The 21,455-nt window shown below is 39.1% G+C and overlaps 2 protein-coding genes and 1 pseudogene across 2 annotated transcripts; 2 read left to right on the top strand and 1 right to left on the bottom strand.

Moving 5' to 3' along the window:
• Positions 1-7,624: 7,624 nt before the first annotated feature.
• Positions 7,625-8,253, bottom strand: LOC143668979 (cyclin-G1 pseudogene; annotated as a pseudogene).
• Positions 8,254-13,834: 5,581 nt separating this feature from the next.
• Positions 13,835-14,881, top strand: LOC143668978 (trace amine-associated receptor 4-like). Its single transcript, XM_077143571.1, has one exon. The coding sequence runs from the start codon at positions 13,835-13,837 to the stop codon at positions 14,879-14,881; it is 1,047 nt and encodes a 348-aa protein (XP_076999686.1).
• A 4,141-nt stretch (positions 14,882-19,022) lies between these two features.
• TAAR5 (trace amine associated receptor 5) lies at positions 19,023-20,036 on the top strand. Its single transcript, XM_077143628.1, has one exon. The coding sequence runs from the start codon at positions 19,023-19,025 to the stop codon at positions 20,034-20,036; it is 1,014 nt and encodes a 337-aa protein (XP_076999743.1).
• The last annotated feature ends 1,419 nt before the right edge of the window (positions 20,037-21,455 follow it).

Raw genomic sequence — 21,455 nt, 5'->3', positions numbered from 1 at the left:
CTGTTTTTAAAATTAGTCAAATTCTCTCATGCTTTTCAACTTAAAAATCACATCTACATCAATTATTTAATAGCACATTTTACGTGGGAAGCACAAAGCTATTGTGGCAAGTACCCCAAAATGGCAAATTCTCTCAAAACTTACAAATAAAAAAAAAACTACAGGTATCACATTATTCCTAAACTGAGCACAAGCTATATTAACTATGGGATTGATTTACTTCACTATTTCTTTACCTATTTCAGAATTTGCACATACAAAATGATAATGGTTCTCTAGCCTCCCATTATGCCTAAAATTAAGTGATGATTTTTATTAAAATAAATAAAAACATGTATTAATATGTGCAGAAAAACTTGTCTTCCTTTTCACTTTTTTCTTGAAAAAAGTAATACAAGCACATTAAAACAAATTCAAAAGAAACCAAATTATTTACACTAAAAAGTCGTTCTCCCTCCAATTCTTGTTCTCCAGTCTTCCAGACATCTCTCCAGAGCAATTGGTTTCTTATGTATCTTTCTAGAAAAATAAAGGGTAAGCCCAAAGGATTGTAAAGAAACAAAAAAAAGAATGTAAAGTCAGCCAAGACTGATGTAATATTCAATTTCCTGTTTTTTTTTTTTCTTATTTCTTCATTGGCTTCTTCTTCCATATTTATTTTTTCCACTTAAAAACAAATCACACAAAATGAAATGAAAGTAGAAATATTAAAATGAAAACAATTATTCAGTATTACCCCTTAGAATTTTGCTTTATGAAAATATTTGAAAAGCTGTTACTCATGTTGAAGTTTTAGCATTCATTAGTATATATATTTTGTGCCATGCCAGAGACCCAGGTTCAATTCCCATCGTCTGCCCATGCAAAAAGAAAAAAAAATGGTAACTACCTCAATATGATAAAGGGAACATATGTAAACAATAGCCAGCATCATACTCAATGGAGGGAGACTAAAAGCTTTCCCCTTAAGATCAGGAACAAGACAAGGATGCCCACTGTGCTGGTTTGAAAGGATGTATGTACCCGAGAAAAGCCATGTTTTAATTCTAATCCCATTTTTTAAAGGCAGCTGTTTCTTCTAATCCCTGTTCCACACTGTATGTTTGAAACTTTAATTAGATCATCTCCCTGGAGATGTGACTCTATCAAGAGTGGTTATTAAGCTGGATTAGGTGGAGATGTGTTACCACCCACTCCAGGTGGGTTTTGATTAGCTTATTGGAATCCTATAAAAAAGGAAACATTTTAGAGAAAGTAGGAGATTCAGAGAGAGCAGAGAAGGATGACAGAATGCCACAGAATCATGAAGCAGAGAGCCCACCAGCCAGTGACTTTTGGAGATGAAGAAGGAAAACACCTCTTGGGGAGCTGGAGAGGAAGTCGGTGCCCTTCCAGCTGAGAGAGAAACCCTGAACTTCACTGGCCTTCTTGAACCAAGGTATCATTACCTGGATGTCTTAGATTGGACATTTCTATAGCCTAGTTTTAATATTTGGACAATTTCACAGCCTTTGAATTGTAAACTAGCAACTTATTAAATTCCCCTTTTTAAAAGCCATTCCATATCTGGTATATTGCATTCACACAGCTAGCAAACCAGAACACCCACTGTCACCACTATTATTCAACATTGTGCTAGTTCTAACTAGAGCAATCAGGCAGGACAAAGAAATAAAAGGCATCCAGATTGAAAAGAAAGAAGTAAAACTCTCATGATTTGCAGATAATATGTTACTATACTTGGAAGATCCTGAAAAACCTATAGCAAAGTTATTTGAGCTAATCAACAAATTCAGCAAGGTGGCAGGACATAAAATTAATGTGCAAAAATCAGTAACACTTCCATACACTAAGCGATGACCTAGCTGAGGAGTCAGTTAAGGAAAAAATTCCATTCAAAATAGCAACTAAAAGAATCAAGTACTTAGAAATGAACTTAACTAGGGACATAATGGACTTGTCATGTAGAAAACTACATAACACTGCTAAAAGATATCAAAGGAGATCTAAATGGGTGGAAAGACAATCCCTAATTACCAAATTAATCTGGAAGGGAAAGAGACCCTGAATAGCTAAAAGTATCCTAAAAAAGAAGAACAAAGTGGGAGGGTTCACATTCTCTGACTTTAAAACCCATTATAAAGCCACAGTGGTCAAAACAGCATGGTACTGGCACAAAGATAGAAGCATTGACCAATGGGATCAAATTGTGAGTGCAGAAATAGACCACCAAATCTATAGTCAACTGATTTTTGACAAGTCCCCCAAATCCTCTGAACTGGGACAAAATAGTCCTTTCAATAATTGGGCATGGAAGAACTGGATATCAAAAGCCAAGAGGATGAAAGAGAACCCCCATCTTACACCTTACACAAAAATTAACTAAAAATGGATCAAACACCTAAATATAAGAACTAGAACCATAAAGCTTCTAGAAGAAAATGCAGGGAAACATCTTCAAGATCTAATAATAGGAGATAGCTTCCTAAACTTTACACCCAAAGCACAAGCATAAAAGAAAAAATAGATAAATGGGAACTCCTCAAAGTCAAATGTTTCTGCACCTTAAAAGATTTTGACAAAAAGGTGAAGAGGCAGCCAACTCAATGGGAGAAAATATTTAGAAATCACAACACGAGGTTGCATGCCTCGTGTCTTTGTTCCTTTTTATAGCAGCACAACCTTCATTCATAAGTACACAACATCGTTCAGCAATCTACTTCTCCATCAGTGCATCTGTTCTAGTTTGCTAGCTGCCGGAATGCAACACAAGAGAGTCGGATTGGCTTTTAATAAAAGGGGATTTATTGTGTTAGTTCTTCAGAGGAAAGGCAGCTAACTTTCATCTGAGGTTCTTTCTTACGTGGTAATCTCTACTGGCCTTCTCTCTAGGCCTCTGGGTTCCAACAGCTTTCCCCAAGGTGATTCCTTTCTGCATCTCCAAAGGCCTGGGCTGAGCTGCAAGTGCTGAGATGAGGTATGCTGAGCTGCTTGGGCTGTGCTACGTTGCGCTCTCTCATTTAAGCACCAGCCAATTAAGTCAAACGTTATTCATTGCAGTAGGCACGCCTCCTAGCCGGCTGCAGATGTAATTAGCAACAAGTTCAAGTACCATTGGCTCATGTCCACAACAACGAAGTTAGGTGCCTTCACCTGGCCAAGTTGACAACTGAATCTAACTACCACAGCATCCTTCAGCCACCTTTATGCTGGTCATAAAACTGGAATCATACAGTATCTATCCTTTGGACAAAGGTTTGATTTCCTATATATACAAAGAAATCATGCAACTCAACAACAAAAGACCAAGCAACACAATTATAAAATGTACTAAAGCTATGAATAGGCATTTTTCTGAAGACCAAATACAGATGACTCAAAAGCACATGAAGAGATGCTCATTTTCATCTGCTATAAGGGAAACAGAGACCAAGACTACAATGAGATACCACCTCACATATATAAGAATGGCTCTGTTAAAGAAAACAGGAAACTATAAATGTTGGAGGGGATGTGGAGAAAAAGGGGCACTTATACACTGCTGGTGGGAATGTATAATGGTGCAGCCACCATGGAAGACTGTCTGGTGGTTCTTTAGGAAACTAAATATTGAGTTGCCCTATGACTCAGTAATAGCACTACTTGGTGTATACCCAGAAGAGATGAAAGCAATGACACAAACAGACATTTGCACACCAATGTTCACAGCAACATGATTCACAATTGCCAAAAGATGGAAATGAACCAAATGCCCATTAACAGATGAGAGGATCAACAAAATGTGGTATATACATACAATGGAATATTATGCATCAGTGAGACAAAATGATGTCCTGAAGCACGTGACAAGATGGATGAGGCTTGAGGACATAATGCTGAGTGAAATAAGCCAGATACAAAAGGATAGATACTGTGTAATTCCACTTTTATGACCAGCATAAAGGTGGCTGAAGGATGCACTGATGGAGAAGTAGATTGGTGAACGATGGTGTATACTTATGAACAAAGGTTGTGCTGCTATGAAAAGGATCGATCAAAGATGTGAGGCATGCAATGATGTGAATGAACATGTGGGACATTTGGTGAGACAAAATAAGCCAGAAACAAAAGAACAAGAATAGTATGGTCACCTTTAGAAAATGCTTAGAAGAAAACAGGGACCTAGACTTAAAGTTTCTGAACAGATGCATTAGGTCCAGAGTGCTGATTATTATCTCTGGATTTTGAGAGGCTGTTTAATATATATATAACCTGATATTTAGAGACAAGAACGAATCTGTACAAGTTAGGATTAAAGTAATTTAGAAGATAGGGGTAAGGAAGACAGTGTCTATACTTTAGAATCATACATACTCTTTGAGACCAATGGAAGAAAGTTTTATTTGGTCTGGAACTGAACTTTACTGTAGTGCCTAATCTAATTCAACCTATCTATATAGCTCATTTGAAACAAATGAAACACAGGGAGCACAGAATAAGAAAGAGGTCCTTTAATCCTGTATAGATTATTGTAACGCCTGGATATATCCTAGAGTATATTAGGCAGATGATCAAAAAAATATTGGCCAAGTCCCCTAAGGGATGGGAGAAAGACTATGGGACTAGCAAACCTTATCATCAGGGAATCCCCTGATACTGTGTCAAACTTTAGGGACACCCAAATCAATAGGCCATGCCCTCGATCATGAGGCTTACTCTTGTGAAGCTTATGTAGATGGCATAGAAGCTTAGACTACCCATAGGCATGCCTAAGACTTAGTTCTGGAGGACCTCTGTTGATGCTCAGATGTGGCTTCAGTCTCTCTAAGCCCAACTCTGCAAGTGAAATCATTGCCCTCCCCACTACGTGGAACATGACATCCAGGGATGAAAGTCTTCCTGTCGATATGGGAGACGAGTCCCAGGGGTGAATCCAGACCTGGCACTGTGAGATCAACAATTACATCCTGACCAAAAAGGGGGAAAGAAGTGTAATTAATAAAGTATTAATGGCAGAGAGAGTTCAAACAGAGTCGAGAGGCTACTCTGGAGGTTGCTCTTACACAAACTTCAGTTAGACCTTACTACCTATCATCACCTGCCAACACCCAACCAGGACCATTCCAGCCAATCTTAAAGAACACCTAGGGCGTTATATAAGACTTACAAGGGTTCCATGCTCTAATGTGACTTTCCAGAAATCTACAACCTTCAGATGGGTCCCTGGTCCAGATAATTCTTGAAACCTAACCCAGCCTCTCCAGAACATCAGATAGTTCCATCTTCCTACCCCCTATTAGTGACAAACTCTCCCAATATGAAAAATTTAGAATTGCCATAGCCCAAACAGCCCTAAAGAGAGGGAAGGAAAGATCAAAGGTGATGGTGGAGTTATTCAGAGAAGATAGGATTGAACAAATGAATATGAATGCGGAATCATTAAATTGATATCTCTTTTAGTCTCCAGTATTTTAGAGCAGCTAGAAGTAAAAACCTAAAATTGTGGAATTGTAACCCATATCAAACTCTGAAATATGTTCTACAACTAATTGTGGGTGTTTGGAAATTTATGGCTTTTTTGTATATATGTTATTTTCAAAAAAAAAGAAGGAAAAGAAGACGATCGTGATGATAAAAAAAAGTATCTAAGCCCTCTAGCCTCATATATTCTAGAGCAGCTAGAAGGAAAAATATGAGAGGATCGTATGGTAGTCCATGACAAAGTCTGGGATCTGTCCTGCAACTACTTGTTGAAGAGTTCTTTGAAAACTATTACTTTTTATTTCTTTGCTTTGTATATATGTTATACTATACAATAAAAAGAGTTAAAAAGCAAAAAGGAAAAAATGTAAATGTGAATTGGCTCCATCCATTCTGGAGGGTCAGGCTACATATTTGCCTTGAGTGAGCATTTACAACCCTTTAATACTGTAGACTCCTTATAGTCACTGACTCACGTGGAAAATCCTGAACATCACCTACTTTGAAGGTACCTACTTAAGACTGTTTTTGCACCGTATGGGCTTACTGAAAGTATCCTTTCTTCCTTTTAAATACAATTCTAAATTGGGAGATGACAATTTTATGAAAACAGTCCGTAGTAAAAACTTCTATTATTAAAGTTAGCCTAAACTTGCTTTGTTGGGGTAAAGTAAGTTTTTGGAGTAATAATGTATCTTGTTACAAGAGAAACTAACTTCTCAATCGAATGAGATTGAGGCAGTAGATTCTGCATAAAAATTTTTATCACGGATGTAAAATCATCTGTGTTGTAGAAAAAATATTGACAATATTAAGAATAACCCAAGAAAAAAGTGAAAATTACCAGGTTTATAGTTTTTTTCTTCAAATTTAAGTGTAATTGCCATATAGTAGAAGTCCACATCTCTGGGTTATGCATGACTTGGCACTGTGAGTACCAAGAAACCATTTATACTGCCTAGAGAAGTAATCTGTTATGCCTGAGAAGTGCACATGCAAAATGTTGGTTTTGACGTAAACCTCACAATTTAAAAGGCACTGTGTTAGTTAGATTCAGTTGTCAACTTGGCCAGGTGAGCATACCTAGTTCTGTTGCTGCGGCCACAAACCAATGGTACGTGAATCTCATCTGTTGCTAATTACACCTGCAGTCGGCTAGGAGGCGTGTCTGCTGCAATGAGTGACGTTTGACTTAATTGGCTGGTGCTTAAATGAAAGAACGCAATGTAGCACAGCCAAGCAGCTTGGCATTCCTCATCTCAGCACTAGCAGCTCAGCCCAGGCCTTTGGAGATGCAGAAAGAAGTCACCCCGGGGAGAGTTGTTGGAACCCAGGGGCCTGGAAAGACCAGCAGAGACCATCTTGTGCCTTCCCATGTAAGAAAGAACCTCAGTGGAAAGTTAGCTGCCTTTCCTCTGAAGAACCAACAGAATAAATCCCCTTTTATTAAAAGCCAATCCGTCTCTGGTGTGTTGCATTCGGGCAACTAGCAAACTAGAACAGGCACACTTATGATCATTTACTTTAAGTATGTTGCCACTTTCAATATATAACAATTTTATACAATATACGAAATATTAATTCAATATAAAAATTTGGATCAATGTGGGAGGCCACAGTGGCTCAGTGGCAGAGTTCTCTCCTGCCATACTGGAGACCCAGATTTGATTTCTGGAGCCTGCCCATGCAAAAAACTAAACGATTTTTGGATCAATGTTAGAAGTTAACCTTTCCAGGCTTTTCATTTTCATATCTATGCTATTTGCTGATTCGTAGGCTGCAAAGATAAATCAAAATCTAAACATCATTCTATAGCATAACATTAAGCAGGCAGTTTCCCCAAGTCTGGGAACATCAGTGTTAATCTAGTTGCAATGTTTTGAGACTTCGTGGCTTAAATCTGTTATAACACGAATTAATCCATAGCTCAGGGTTGTGCAAAAGGCTTCAGAGAAGAAAGTTTTGCTGCAATAAACCAGCTTGGGAACTATTTCGGGAATTGTTAGAAGGTGGGTGATTCTGTAGAAATTATGTTTCAGTTGCCATGTAGTATGCCTAGAAACAATCCATTTCAACTTCTGAACATTTGATTTGATGAATATTCAGTTAAATACAAGAGCTTGGAAACAAGCTCTTTCCAGAAGATCGAATCTCGGCCATTTAACTAGGAATGTTTCAGAAGACATGCTAATCCTGTTAATTCTACACTCTGCTGTGCTGTGTCTCCAACCCAATGATAGACAATGCTAACACAGAAGGCTTTGATTTAAAAGGTCTGAGCCTGGAGTGGCATGCCTTAAGTTGAACTTCTAGTCTTCCAAAATTAAGCTGTCCAAAATTAAGCTGTTTCTCCTTCCATGTGGCACGTTTCCTTGAATGAATGAATAATAGAGTAACTTTTACTTCCAAGACACCTTTTCCCACACACCTTTTTAATTTTTTTTCCATTCTCATCAAGTATGAAACTGTGAACCTCCTGGCTTATATAGATCATGCCAGATGCCAGTGGGACATTCCTTTCCTCTTCAACTGAGTTTGCCACTAAATAAAAGCAGTTCTGTCCAACCCACCCAAGGTGCTTGGGCTGTACCTTCACTTTGGATAGGAATCTACCAAATTCACAGCCTGAGAAAATATCTCTGTATTGAACCCAGAGAACTGAGTTAAACTAAGATCTCTTGCTTCAGAGTCCCTTAGCCTTGCAGTCCATCTGAGGCCATTATCATTTGCAGAATTTAATTGTCTCAAGCTGCAGACCTTTGGCTGGTATCTACCTCCTGTTCCATCAGACATTCAGCAGTTTCTGAGTGTCAGTTTTCAGGACCTCTATCTTGATTGCCATAGCGACTTCTCAGAGGTAAAATCCCTCCCCGGTTGCTAGCAACCCATCCCACCATAGCAGATCTGGGAGGCCTGAGGACTTAAGGGCAAAAAAAGCCCAGGAGGGAAAGCTGTGCCGGGCAGAGGTCTCTACAGTGCCCCCTAGACGGACCTGACTTCCATCAGGGTCAGCTCGCAGCAGCTGCACAGTGGTTTTTAGCCATAATGATAGACCACAGTATAGTGTAAACATACTCTTCCATGCACTTGGAAACCAAAATGTCCATCCATGTGACTCACAGTATCTCAATGCCCCCTTTCTTTCGGTGGTCTGGAATATCTCTGAGGTCTATAATATCTCCGAGGTATGTCTGCAATAGATTTACCTTTTACAAATTATGTTTTTGCCTCTTCTACTTTTAGAAATAGTAAAGTCCTGGGACCCCCAAAAGTCCTGGGACTGATTTGGCCCTTGGGGAGGCTGTGCTAAGCAGCAGCCCTTGTGGGCAGCAGGGGCCTGAGCTCCCTGCTTGGTTGGGAGACACTTAGGAGTTACCTTCCAGCTGTGCAATTTCCTTTAGCCAAGTGCCATTGAAATATCTTAGTTATTCCCTGGGCACAGGCTTTTGCGGCCCCTGCCTCCTAGCTCTCCGGCTCCATCCCCAACCCTTCTGCCCTCTTATTCCCCATTCTCGGAGGGTGGGTGCAGATGCTTCCTGCAATCCCCAGATGCATTATCTTTGTGTTTCTTTTTTGCCTTTCTAGGCCTCCTATAACTTTTTTTTTTTTGTATGCTGTATGGCAGGAGTCACATTTCATTCTTTTTCCATGTGAATAGCTCATTATTGCCGCACCATTTGTTGAATTTTGTTTGTAGTTTGTCTTCTTTTGTTTTGTCTTTTTGCTTTTTTGCTTGTTTTTGGGAAGTGCATGGGCTGGAAATTGAACCTGGGTCTCCCGCATGGCAGGCGAGAATTTTACCACTGAACTACCCTTGTATCACCTCCCCATACCTCTTAAAACAATTTCCTAGGTAAGTTTTTCTGTGTTAAAATAAGTATTTTCAGGTGGGCTGCAATGGCGCAACAGATAGTATTCTCACCTGCTGTGCTGGAGACCTGGGTTCGATTCCCTGTGCCTACCCATGCAAAAAAATAAAGAAATAAAATTAAAAGTAAGTATTTTCCTGATAGATCCTGACTGATATTTTAAAAGTTACAAAAATACACTGTAAAAATATTAATTCTCTATCTGGGAAGATGTTTGGAAAGAGAAATTTGGTGAATTCTGATGAGCATAAAAGGAAAACCCCAAATCCTCCTGCCATCCCCTCTCAAAAAGTCTTTTATTTCATGAAGGAACTCCTCAGAAGATATCACAAAGTTTTTACCACTTAATTTAAAGGTGGATGACTTTATTCTATTTTTATAACACTAAAGCTTCAAGTTTCTCCAACACTGCAAGGGTTTAAATATATGCATTTGGGGTCTTGATGGACAATAGCCTTTTCGATGTAAACTACTTGAACTTCACAGTAGGGAAGTAGACTCCATTGCGGAAACCCCTTGCCACCAACGATCATGAAAACCCCCACACGATGAGGGAGGATTTCACTCTTACTCCAGATGTTGTGAAACATCATTTGGACCAGGACTTCTGTTTGACACACTATAAACTGAAAAAACTGCAATGTGAACCAATATCATTGATTTGCACATGGCACAAAAGGAGGAGGTAAAAATGAGTCCAGTTTTACTGGGGATTAAACCATTCACTGTTTGAAAACATTATCCAGCATTTGGTTATAAGGGGACCCAGCATTTGTTGGATTTGAACAAAAATTTCCCCTTTCTTCCTTCTTTCCTCTTTCCTCCTCTCTCTCCCTCCCGTCGGTTCTTTCTTTCTCACCTTTGGCCTTGGGTGAGGCCGGTCCATGTCATCCCCCTGAGGTCACTGGGATGATGGCATAAAACTGATTCACCCTCCCGGAGGCAGTGAAACCAACTCCCTGGTGACTTGCAGACTCTTTGCTGGCTGCATGCTGAGGATTGGGAAAGGACGTGCTATCCAAAGCAAGGCACAGATAATGCATCCCTCAAGGATGCATATTTTGTGTATAAATACTGATGACAGCACAGCCTGCCAGGAGCCGATCTACAAGCGTGTGGGCGGAAGTGCCTTTCCTGGAGGGCAATGAGCAAGGAGAAGCAGGAGGGGGCACCGTTGCTCAGTTCAGGGGTGGGAACTCAGCATGGCAGATATTTCACCTTTATACTATTTTAACTCCAGGCCACCTAATTGGTAAAACAAATTCTGGTAAACCAAAGTAGAATATATTAGGATATTAGAAAAGAAAAAGACCAGGTAGATACTCTCTCTCTCTCTCTCTCTCTCTCTGTCTCCCCCCACCCCACTCCACCCCGCCTCCGCCACCCCTCTCTTTTTTTCTCTGCATGTTGAAAGGAACCACACTTAAAACGGTAATTCATAAAATAAATCTGCATCGTTTAAAAAAATCACTGAAACTCTAAAAAGACATAGAAGATCATAGCAGTTATTTCTTCAACTTAATTCAGAAGTCATCTCTCTTACCTAAGAATAGATCTAAGAAAAAGGATAACATAGATCAAAGTAAGATAAAAAACATTTTTTAATTATGAATGTTTTAGCAGAAATAGTCTCAGAAGTAGATTGTTTGAGCTATCTGTGTAACCAGAAAAGAAGAAGAATCATTCCTGGTAAAACAGGTATAATGTGTCTTTTCCTAATTTTTCCCACTTAATTTGCAATAAATTTGAAAAAGAAAGTTGTCATGAAACAAAATGGAGTAGGACTTTTATTAACTATTTTAAAACTTAGCAGAACAGAGATTGCTTAACTTCACCTCCTTTGAAGAATATTCTTCTAATATTTTCCCTTTTTATTTGAGGGCAATAAATATACAACAACCCTTAACATAACTTTTGGCACTTAATGTTTGAGGAAAATATTATTACCTTATTTTTTCCTTGAAATTCTTGAACTTTCACATTTTCAATATCATTTCACAGCCCTTGTGTCTATTCCCTGATTCTGTCTTCCTCACTTGTCTGTCTTTATTCTGGACACACACACAAAATTACGCAATTTTTGCTCCTCTCCAGAATTACTGGCGAATCTTTCTTTCTACCTCCTGGAAGAAATAACCAACATTTTTCTACACTTCTGCTAGGTGATGTTTTGCAACCCTGCCATGATTTTGGTCCTTTGCTGATGTTAGCTGTGAGATGCTGTAGAGGGACGAGGTTTGGTGCTGCATTTCTAGTTTTGCCAAGATACCTCCCCGTTACTCACTACCTACATGCTTAACTTTAATTTTGAAAGAAAATGACTGTGGGTATCTTCTTTGGAGGTAAAGTTGAGCAATCTCTATTCTGGTAAGTTTTAAAATAGTAAATAAAAGTCCTATTCCGATTTAGTTTCATGACAACTTCCTTTTTCAGCAAGATAGTGGACCAGCAGTTATTTTGTTTACTTGTTTTTGTTATTTTTTGGCCAAGTGCTCAAGGTAGGAATTGAAAATTATTATGTTTTTTCTTTACCATTATCTTTACCATTCACCCACGTACTCATTCTTTATTGAATAGTGTGCATCTTGCTCTGGCTTCTTGTCTTAATCTAGCATTTAAATGTTTAAGTATTTTCCTAATATCTGTAAGCAGGCAGCAGGAAATGAGAGAATGCTGTTAGTTTCCAGCAGCTATTCCATACCACATATTTTTAAAAAATGAAATTCACTTTATAAACCTAGGAATTTAATGATATCAATCCACTCAAGGATTAGGTTTTCAAAATGAAACCTAAAACCTCAAAAATTACACAATGAAACATTGACAAGTGTTTATTTTGTATAAGAACTGTTTTTATGCATTGATAATTTTGTGGTCATTGTTAGCTATCTTTAAAGATGATTTTAAAACAGAATATTCATGAAAGTAAAGAAGACAAAAAAGGCAGGATTAAGTTAATTTATTGAAGAAGGTTGTTAAGTATTTATGATTTCAGTATAATCAGCATCTCTGAACTGGGACCGCAAAGATAAATCATCAAATAACTTGTGTTATGTTCTAAAACTGATAGCCTGCAGTTTAAAAAGGAGCTGAATAAGGGTTTGTCCTTATACCTCCCTATATTTTGCTTTCTCAAGTTCAACTTGATTGCGTAATAATTGGCTGTTACAATTTAAAAATATCTAAAGAAAATTTCTAATCAGAGAAATTAAATTACTGTATCCAAAGCAAATAAAATTTGCCCTAATATTAAGATTTCAAATAAATACATAGACATTAGAAATAATTATTGAGTTATGATAGCCAATAGTGGAAATAATACTTTCAAACAAGTTTGTATTACCAATAATATCTTTTCCAAGTAAATCTGTGATTGACCTGGTTGTGAGTTCATTTCCCTCATGGACCAGTGAGTTTTGGTCTCTTCTCAGGTCAAAGTCCACTTTCCAACCTGGCCTTCCACCTCACAAATGCTGGCCATTAGTCATCAGAGCTCACATGCAGATACAGCACTGGAAAAACAAATCAAACCCATGTCAAACTCTATGTGAGTCAGTCCCATTATTTTTCCATTATAAAGGCAACAGCATAACATATCAAATGACAGTTTAACCAACGAGGACTCTGACATGCCAAATTTGTTACCAGGACAGGAGATCATCAACATAAACTTGATTTCATGCAGGCAGCTGCTAAATGACAGAAGATAATTCACAAGATTTACAGAATCTATCATTTGATATATTTTCCTCTTTTTTTGATATTATTCACATATAAACTTGTAACATTTAGCATATTTTTAGTTTACCAAAACATTGCTCTGAATCCCAAAAACTAGGTTGTTCACATTGGGAAAAGAAGTATTTCCTTAACTGAGTTGTGTGTAATAGATGGCAGGTTCAAAACTATTTGCAAGTGTCCACAGAGAAAATTTTAAAATGCAGCACAATCTTCAAAACATGATTATTGTTTAAGCTAAAACTAAAGAATACTTATGGAGCCCTTGACAATTCTTGAGGTGCAAATTGGTTACTATAAATGATACAGGGAAAATTCTTGATCTGCCCATGGATTTGGAATGGAAACCTCCATGCATCTACCTGCATGGTTTTATCTGTGTTAATAAAATCTTGTTTGACTGAACATTTAATATACTTCTCCTTTGTTTCCTGCTACTTGAGGAGTGATCCTTAGACTAGTAGCATTAGCATCTCCTAAAGCTTTTGAGAAAAGTAGACTCTCAGCCTTCACTCCAGAAGCAGATTCTGGGTTTTAAAAAGATCTCCATGTGATTTATGTGCACATTCAGGTTTGGGAAGCACTGAAACCCTGCTCTTGGCTGGTAATAAGCTCAGATTTGTACTGGGAAATCCAGGTTATCTCAGCCTCTGGGAAAAGTTGTCCTGCCAATAATTACAGGGTTTTTTTTTTCTTTTTTTTTTTTTTGCAGGGATAACAGAAACACAGAACTTCCGGAAAAGATTCATAGGCCCCTTGGGTCAAAGATGATGAATTCACCTGACTTTTGGAACCCTCCTGAAGTCCAGTTTTGCTTTGCTTTTACTAACAATTCATGCCCCAGGAAGGTGAGGTCTGCGCTGAGCGTGTGTACCATGTACGGGGTTATGGTGGGTGCCATAGTTGTGACCGTGCTGGGCAACATGGTGGTCATCATTTCCATCGCCCACTTCAAGCAGCTCCACTCCCCGACCAATTTCCTCATCCTCTCCATGGCCACCACTGACTTTATGCTGAGCTGTGTGGTCATGCCCTTCAGTATGGTCAGGTCCATCCAATCTTGCTGGTACTTTGGAGACCTCTTTTGCAAAGTCCACAGCTGCTGTGACAACATGCTCTGCACCACCTCCATCTTCCATCTCTGCTTCATCTCAGTTGACCGCTACTATGCCGTGTGCGACCCTTTGCACTATATCACCAAAATCACCATCCCTGTCATAGAGATCTTTCTTCTCATCAGCTGGTCCATTCCTGCTTTTTTTGCCTTTGGCCTGGTATTTTCAGAATTAAATAAAATTGGTGCAGAAGATTTCGTTGCAGCTACCGACTGCACCGGTTTGTGTGTGTTGATATTTAACAAACTCTGGGGTGTGCTTGCCTCCTCCATAGCTTTCTTCCTCCCTGGAACAATCATGCTGGGGATTTATATGCACATTTTCATAGTCGCCAGGAAGCACGCTAGGCAGATAGACATGGGTCCTAAGATGAAGCAGGTTGTGTCAGAAAGCAAAACAAAGACCTCATCCAAAAATGAAAGCAAGGCCACCAAGACCCTAAGTATGGTCATGGGAGTGTTTGTCCTATGCTGGCTGCCCTTCTTTGTCTTGACAATCACAGACCCTTTCATTAATTTCACAACCTCTGAAGACTTGTACAATGTCTTCCTCTGGCTGGGCTATCTCAATTCCACTTTCAATCCCATTATATATGGAATGTTTTATCCTTGGTTTCGCAAGGCACTGAGGATGATAGTCTCAGGAGCTATTTTCCACTCTGGCTCTTCCACCCTGAGCTTATTTCCTGCACACAATTAAATTGTCCTTCCTCTCAGGTTCTTTCCTGGTAGAGAATCTTGGACACTCATTTTCTCTAAAGGCAAGAGCCGGCCTTACCAAATGGGGAGGTTCTTCCCACTGCTGTAAGAGACACCTAAGTAGGACCAATAGGTCTAGCCTTCTGGGTATACCAAAGCTGCCAAAGGGGCCAATCTCTGGGTTCTGGGGAAGGTACCTCCACAAAGAGGAATTATCTCCCAAGGCTTGCTGATGCCCACAGTGAGTCATTTAAGCTCATCCTTTTTGCTTAAATCAAACTGGGTTTTCCTCCCTTTCACTTGTAAAGAATATCAGAAGAGGAGGTATAGTTCATGTACACAATCATTAACAGCATGCATAACTGTGTTGATCTAAACCTTTCTTGAGTTTGAGAATCTGGAGTCTTGAGTTATGGAACATGTGTGCTACCTGGAGGGGGGAAAAGAAGCAGGGACTTATAGTTACTCCCAATTTTGCTGGTTCTGACCTAAACCTCTTTCAGAAAGAATTGATGTGAGATTTGCAATATGTTGAAACAATTGTTCTGTCTTATTAAATGAGAAGAATGAATAAACAGAGTTCAAGGAAAATGTATTTTTCTCTCCATATATGCTTTTGATCTCTCTGTATACACTGCCTGTGTATATACAGGGTGTGCCCATCTCTTTGAGTTGTGTGTGTACATAGCTACTACCAACCAAGACTGACCTCATTCACAAAACTGAAGTCACTTCACCTCCCCCAGGGTTTTAAGATACTATTTACTCCCTCAATGAGTATCTCTTATCTTTTCTCTTTTTTTTCTTTCTCTTCTTCCTCCTTTCTCATCAGCATATTTCACCAAATTTTGTACTTAACCATCTTTTTGTCCTTCACAACATCTCTCTGACTCTCTAATCCAGTAGTTCTCAACGGAGGTGATTTTTCCCCTTGGCGACATTTGGCAATGTCCAGAGGCATTTTTAGGTGTCACAACTGTGGAGAAGGGGATTTACTTGGCATTTAGTAGATAGAGGCCAGGGATGCTGCTGGACACCCTACAACATCCAGAACAACCCTGCCACAACTGGGAATTAACTGGTCTCAAATGTCAATAGTGTCAAAACTGAGCAACACTGAGCTAAAATCTTCACAGTTTCCATTACCCCCTCTATATAGCTTATTCTTAAATACATTTATTTTCAACTCTATCATTTCCTTAAACTTGAGTCCCTCATTTCTTAGTGTCACTGGATTATCTTTTTGGAGCACCAACATCTCGAACTCAACACTTCTAGCATTTTCCTTCTGTGCCCACAATCCCCCAGACAAGTCTCTCCTACTTCTGCTTTGTTCCAAAGTCGTCTGTGCACAGGTATTGCTTCCTCATCTAGACCATAAGCTTCCAGTGTGAGAGACTATGTCCCATTTATCTGTGTATTCTACTGTACAGAGTGGCTTTTTAATAAAAAATCTCAGAATAAATTCACTGAATAAATGAAACACAGAAACTAAGGAAAATGGGAAAGAGGAACACAAAGACATGAAGATAAATAAATATGAGTAAAAAACAGGGGTGTAGAAGTGGGAGCTCCTTTTAGGAGAGAAGATGGAAGAACAAATCAATCGATTTATGAAATGGATCCAACTTCTGTTTCTCATGGGCTTTCATTACATGTGAACAATGTCATGCTGGGGAGCTTGGGGACCCATCCAGCAGAGGCATGTAGTGAAAAATGGTCCATCAACTTAGAAACCCTTGTGAAACCTTGCATTTAGCTTTGAAGCCAATGTGGAAAAGTTCTGGAGGATAGAGGCTGTGCCTTATCTTCTTCTTACTCAGTAGTGCAAGCGTTCTATGGAAGAATTTGGTCACTTAACACATTCTTAGAGAATCTGACAGGTGCTTGAGGGAATTTCTTAAATACAGATGCCAGAAATATCAGCCTATTGTCATGCATCCACGCACTTCCAGGTCACTGAAACCTACCCATACTTCAAACTGTTTCATTGTGGCTAGAGCAATTTATTCTTCAACCCTTGCCTGTTTGTTTTCTGTTATTGTTGTTATTTGTTTGCTTTTTGTTTTTTACCATAAAAGGTTGATTTTCATGATAAAAACCATAAGATACTGTTATGTTGCATAGAGAAAACTTATCATTAGCATAGATTTTAATGTTATGTATATTTTATTAAGTGTTAATTCTTGCAGGAGCTATTATAATATTTCGTTAACCAAATCCTTTCTATCCTTTGGGCTGTTCAAAAGACATCACACCTCCATGTAGTTTGTCCTAATCCTGAGAATTCTAATGTTCATATAAAAAAAAATCTTAAAAGTTTTTATGAAACATTTATACTGTTTCTCCAGCCTATCTTTTGGGAAACCATGGGGTTTATTGAACATTTATCACTTGTTGGTGCCTTAATTTGTACATTTTTATAGACTTGCTTTAATTTAGACATTTTCACGGGCTTAGAACTGTAAACTTGCAGTTTAATAAACTTCCCCTTTCGAAAGCTTTTCTGTTTCTAATACATTGTACTCCAACAACTAGCTAAAAAAGAACAGGGTCTAATAGGAGAGACAGGCACATAGCCATTCACTTACCCTGCAATGTAACATGAGTAAGGATGGAGCCAGGTGCAGGAAGTTGTGAAGTTATGAGGAGGAAAGTTTAGCCCCACTTGGGATTTAGGAAAGGCTGCCTGCAGTTTGGGCCAAGCGTCAGGGCTTTGTATGGCATAAGAGCCTGTCTTAGAATTGAGAGAGGAGCTGGGGAAATGAATGACTATAATGGAGGTTGGAGCATCAGAGAAGGGATCACCAAGCCAACCTCCTGAAGTGTGTAAGTATTGTGCAGAGGAGGTTAGGAAAGATGCGGTGCAGAGATTTGAAAGAGATAAAAAGTTCCTGTAGTCAAGATGTTCATCAGCACACTGGGGGGAATACATAAGTTCCTTAAGAATCTTTTAAAAAGCAACATGAACCAAAAAACTTAAAATAAACAAATGTACAATATAGGATTATAAATTTAGAGAGGATGTAAAATAATGGAGATAGGAGAAATTAGCAATGTTTATTGAGTGCCTACTATGTTCTAGGGTGGTGGTGTAAGGGACAGATGGAACTCGTCGAAAATGAATTAAAGGATGTATAAATCCAGTGTTTTTACATTTTATGTCTAATTAACTGTCAGGATAAATGATCCTGCCCTGAGATCATGTTCCTTAAACACTGGAACTCATGAATGGTGCAAACTAGGTCCCTCGACACTGCCTCATTATCTGTTTGACAACACGTCCCACACAGAGGCATAGTTTCCGTTTGCAGTATAAAAGCATGAACTGTTTGCACATCTGTCACCTTTGCTGATGGAAGAGGATTTTGTGCCCTATGTCCACCTGCAACAAGGACTTCTTCCCATGAAGTGATTCCAAGTCCTCCCTCTGTAAGTGGCTTAGAAATCATGACTCCAATTTATTAGGCCTATTTGAAATTTCACTGACTGCTGTTAAGATTGATAAGAATACTATTTCCCCCTCAGATAGCTCTCCCAAGATAAGTAAACACCATGTTTTATTTTTAGAAAATAAGTGACATTTAAAACTAACATAGGGCAATACTCTAGTCTTTTGAATATTTGCAAACTGAAATCTCCTCTTGGGAAGATTTGACATGTAAATTAAATGCCATAACCTGCTGACTTTATAGTTAAATTATTTAGTTTTTGAAGGGAGGAGCTGAATTACTCCATCCCCATGTAATGATTAAGAAGAATTCATTCTTCGCTTGGTTCAGACTCATGACTTTAAGTCTCATTTTGCATTTAATGACAGGTACCTTGCCAAAATTGAGTAAATACCTTTGAATAATTTCCTGCTGCCTTCTAGGACACAACCAGATTCTCTGAGGGTATTGTGTACACAAGTTTCAAAAGCGCCTAGTCAAAGGAGGGCTAGCAGAGGTAACTGATGAAACCTTGACTCTCACACTGCATTTGAAATTCATGGCACATTTCATTCAGCTCCCAGAGATAGATATTTAGCTAGGTTTCAAATGCCTCGATTAATATTCTGATTGTTTGGCAGACAGATAATTTTTATTTTTCCTGTGGGGCAGGTAGCCGCTTCCCAAATAGAGTAAGAGTGAAAACTATAAATGAGCGCTGTCCTCACCCAAGGTGCTGAAGAGCGGTCCGTGGCTTTCTGCTACCCGGTGAATGGGTCCTGTCCCAGGACGGTCTACCCTCTGGGCATCCAGGTGGCCATCTACCTGGCTTGTGCGACAGGCATGCTGATCACAGTCCTGGGGAATCTGTTTGTGGTGTTCGCTGTGTCCTACTTCAAAGCGCTTCACACTCCTACCAACGTTTTGCTGCTGTCGCTGGCTCTGGCTGACATGTTCCTGGGTCTGCTGGTGCTGCCCCTCAGCGCCGTTCGCTCAGTGGAGAGCTGCTGGTTCTTTGGGGACTTCCTGTGCCGCCTGCACACCTATCTGGACACCCTCTTCTGCCTCACCTCCATATTGCACCTCTGCTTCATTTCCATTGACCGCCATTGCGCTATCTGTGACCCCCTACTTTACCCCTCCAAGTTCACCATCAGGGTGGCCCTCAGGTACATCTTGGCAGGCTGGGGGGTACCAGCAGCATACACTGCCTTCTTCCTTTACACAGATGTGGTAGAGAGAGGGCTCAGCCAGTGGCTGCAAGACCTCCCTTGCATTGGCAGTTGCCAGCTGCTGTTCAACAAGTTTTGGGGCTGGTTAAACTTCCCTGTGTTCTTTCTTCCCTGCCTCATCATGATCAGCCTGTATGTGAAGATCTTCGTGGTTGCTACCAGACAGGCTCAGCAAATCAGCAACTTAAGCAAGAAGCTGACTGGGGCTTCAAAGCGTGAGAGAAAAGCTGCCAAGACCCTCGGCATCGCCGTGGGCATATACCTCCTGTGCTGGTTACCCTTCACCATCGACACGCTGGTTGACAGCCTCCTTAACTTCATTACACCACCGGTGGCTTTTGACATCTTTATCTGGTTTGCTTACTTCAATTCAGCTTGCAACCCCATCATCTATGTCTTTTCCTACCGGTGGTTCAGGAAGGCACTGAAACTCATTCTGAGTCGGGAGATTTTCTTACTGCGAACACCCACTATTGATTTGTACCAAGAATGACTTTCTCTATGGGATGCATACAAAGGGTAAAGACACTGGAGGGAGGGTGATGTTGCAATGGGCTATGGACTGTCATGAGTTGCTGGGGAGTCAGGGAGACTTGGTTTAAGTGGAGAAGAAAAAAATAAGCTTCTTAACTTGGAAACAGGTACAGTCCTTCCTTCATGCAGTATTTTTAGGATCGAATGTGAGAAAAGGAGATTGAAGTCCTCTAAATATTATAGGGTAAGCCAAAATGCTGTGCAGATATTTGATTCTTAATTCTTTGCTTCCCCTAAGACAACAAAGATGTCCAGCGAAGTAAAAAGAGCACTAAGGCCATGATTTCTCAGTTCTGCCACTTATCAGCAGCCAAGAGAGCCCTGGTCAAATGTTTGGATCTTCCCTTCTGCTTCCACAAGAATTTCCATATTCCTAAAGTTAGGGGGTTGTACTGTTTGCTCCCTAAGGTGTTTTTTTTTTCTTTATCTTCTTCTCTAAGGTGTTTTTAAGCTCAAATACTATGTAATATTACTTGGAGAAACATTTTTTAAAAAATCACAGTTGTATAATCATAGTTAAGTGAGTGGAATGTCTCTTTTTCAAAATGTTCATCTCGAATTTCCTTAGAATGCAGACACTAAACAGGTCTGTAAGCCAGATTTGTCCATGTTGAGTAAATGTTTTACATTCTTAAAAAACATTTTCATCTTTTGTTAAATCATTGGTACTTGAAAATAAGTAGACTATTTTGTAAAGAGATAATAATCCACATCTTACCATTTAAAAATTTCCTTCTTTAACTTTGTATCACATAAGTTGGACCTATCATATTTCCAAGATCAATAGTATGTGATTTTCTTTGGTACCTATGCCACATGCTTGATCAGAATTGAGCCTAAAGTTTCTGAGGAGTTATTACTACCAGTTTCATGTCTTGCTTCTGTCTTCTTGAAATTTTTCCTAGAGGTCTCTAGTTACTCTACTTCTGCATTTCTTCCTGTACTTTTTCTCAAATTAAAGACTGCTTAATTGAAAAACATTTGTAAGTTACTTTGAGGTCTCTGGAGGATAGTTGCATAATTGTAGGTAGATAGAGATACAAGTATAAATAAACAATGAATTAGTGAACATATTTAAAAACATTTCATATATCAATTGCAGAGGGAATTAGCCATTAAATGACTGCTTTAAACAACAATTAACATGTCAATAATAATCATCAAAAGAGTAGAAGTCTCATTTTGTCAGTTAACTGAACTCATATGCATGTGCATGTATGTATTTTCAAGAAGTTGTAGGTTCACAGAAAAATCATGCATAACATGTGGAGTTCCCATATAACACTCTATTATTAATACCTTACATTGGGGTGGTACATTTGTTACAATTGATGAAAGCACATTTTTATAACTCTTTTTAATAATTTTTATATGGTTC

This window comes from Tamandua tetradactyla, chromosome 25 (assembly GCF_023851605.1).
Source record: "Tamandua tetradactyla isolate mTamTet1 chromosome 25, mTamTet1.pri, whole genome shotgun sequence".
Lineage (NCBI taxonomy): Eukaryota > Metazoa > Chordata > Mammalia > Pilosa > Myrmecophagidae > Tamandua > Tamandua tetradactyla.
This window is presented reverse-complemented; position numbering and strand designations above follow the sequence as displayed.

Bases quoted from the DNA above. Each gene is read 5' to 3' on its own strand.
- LOC143668978 (XM_077143571.1), top strand. From the start codon at position 13,835: ATGATGAATTCACCTGACTTTTGGAACCCTCCTGAAGTCCAGTTTTGC.
- TAAR5 (XM_077143628.1), top strand. From the start codon at position 19,023: ATGAGCGCTGTCCTCACCCAAGGTGCTGAAGAGCGGTCCGTGGCTTTC.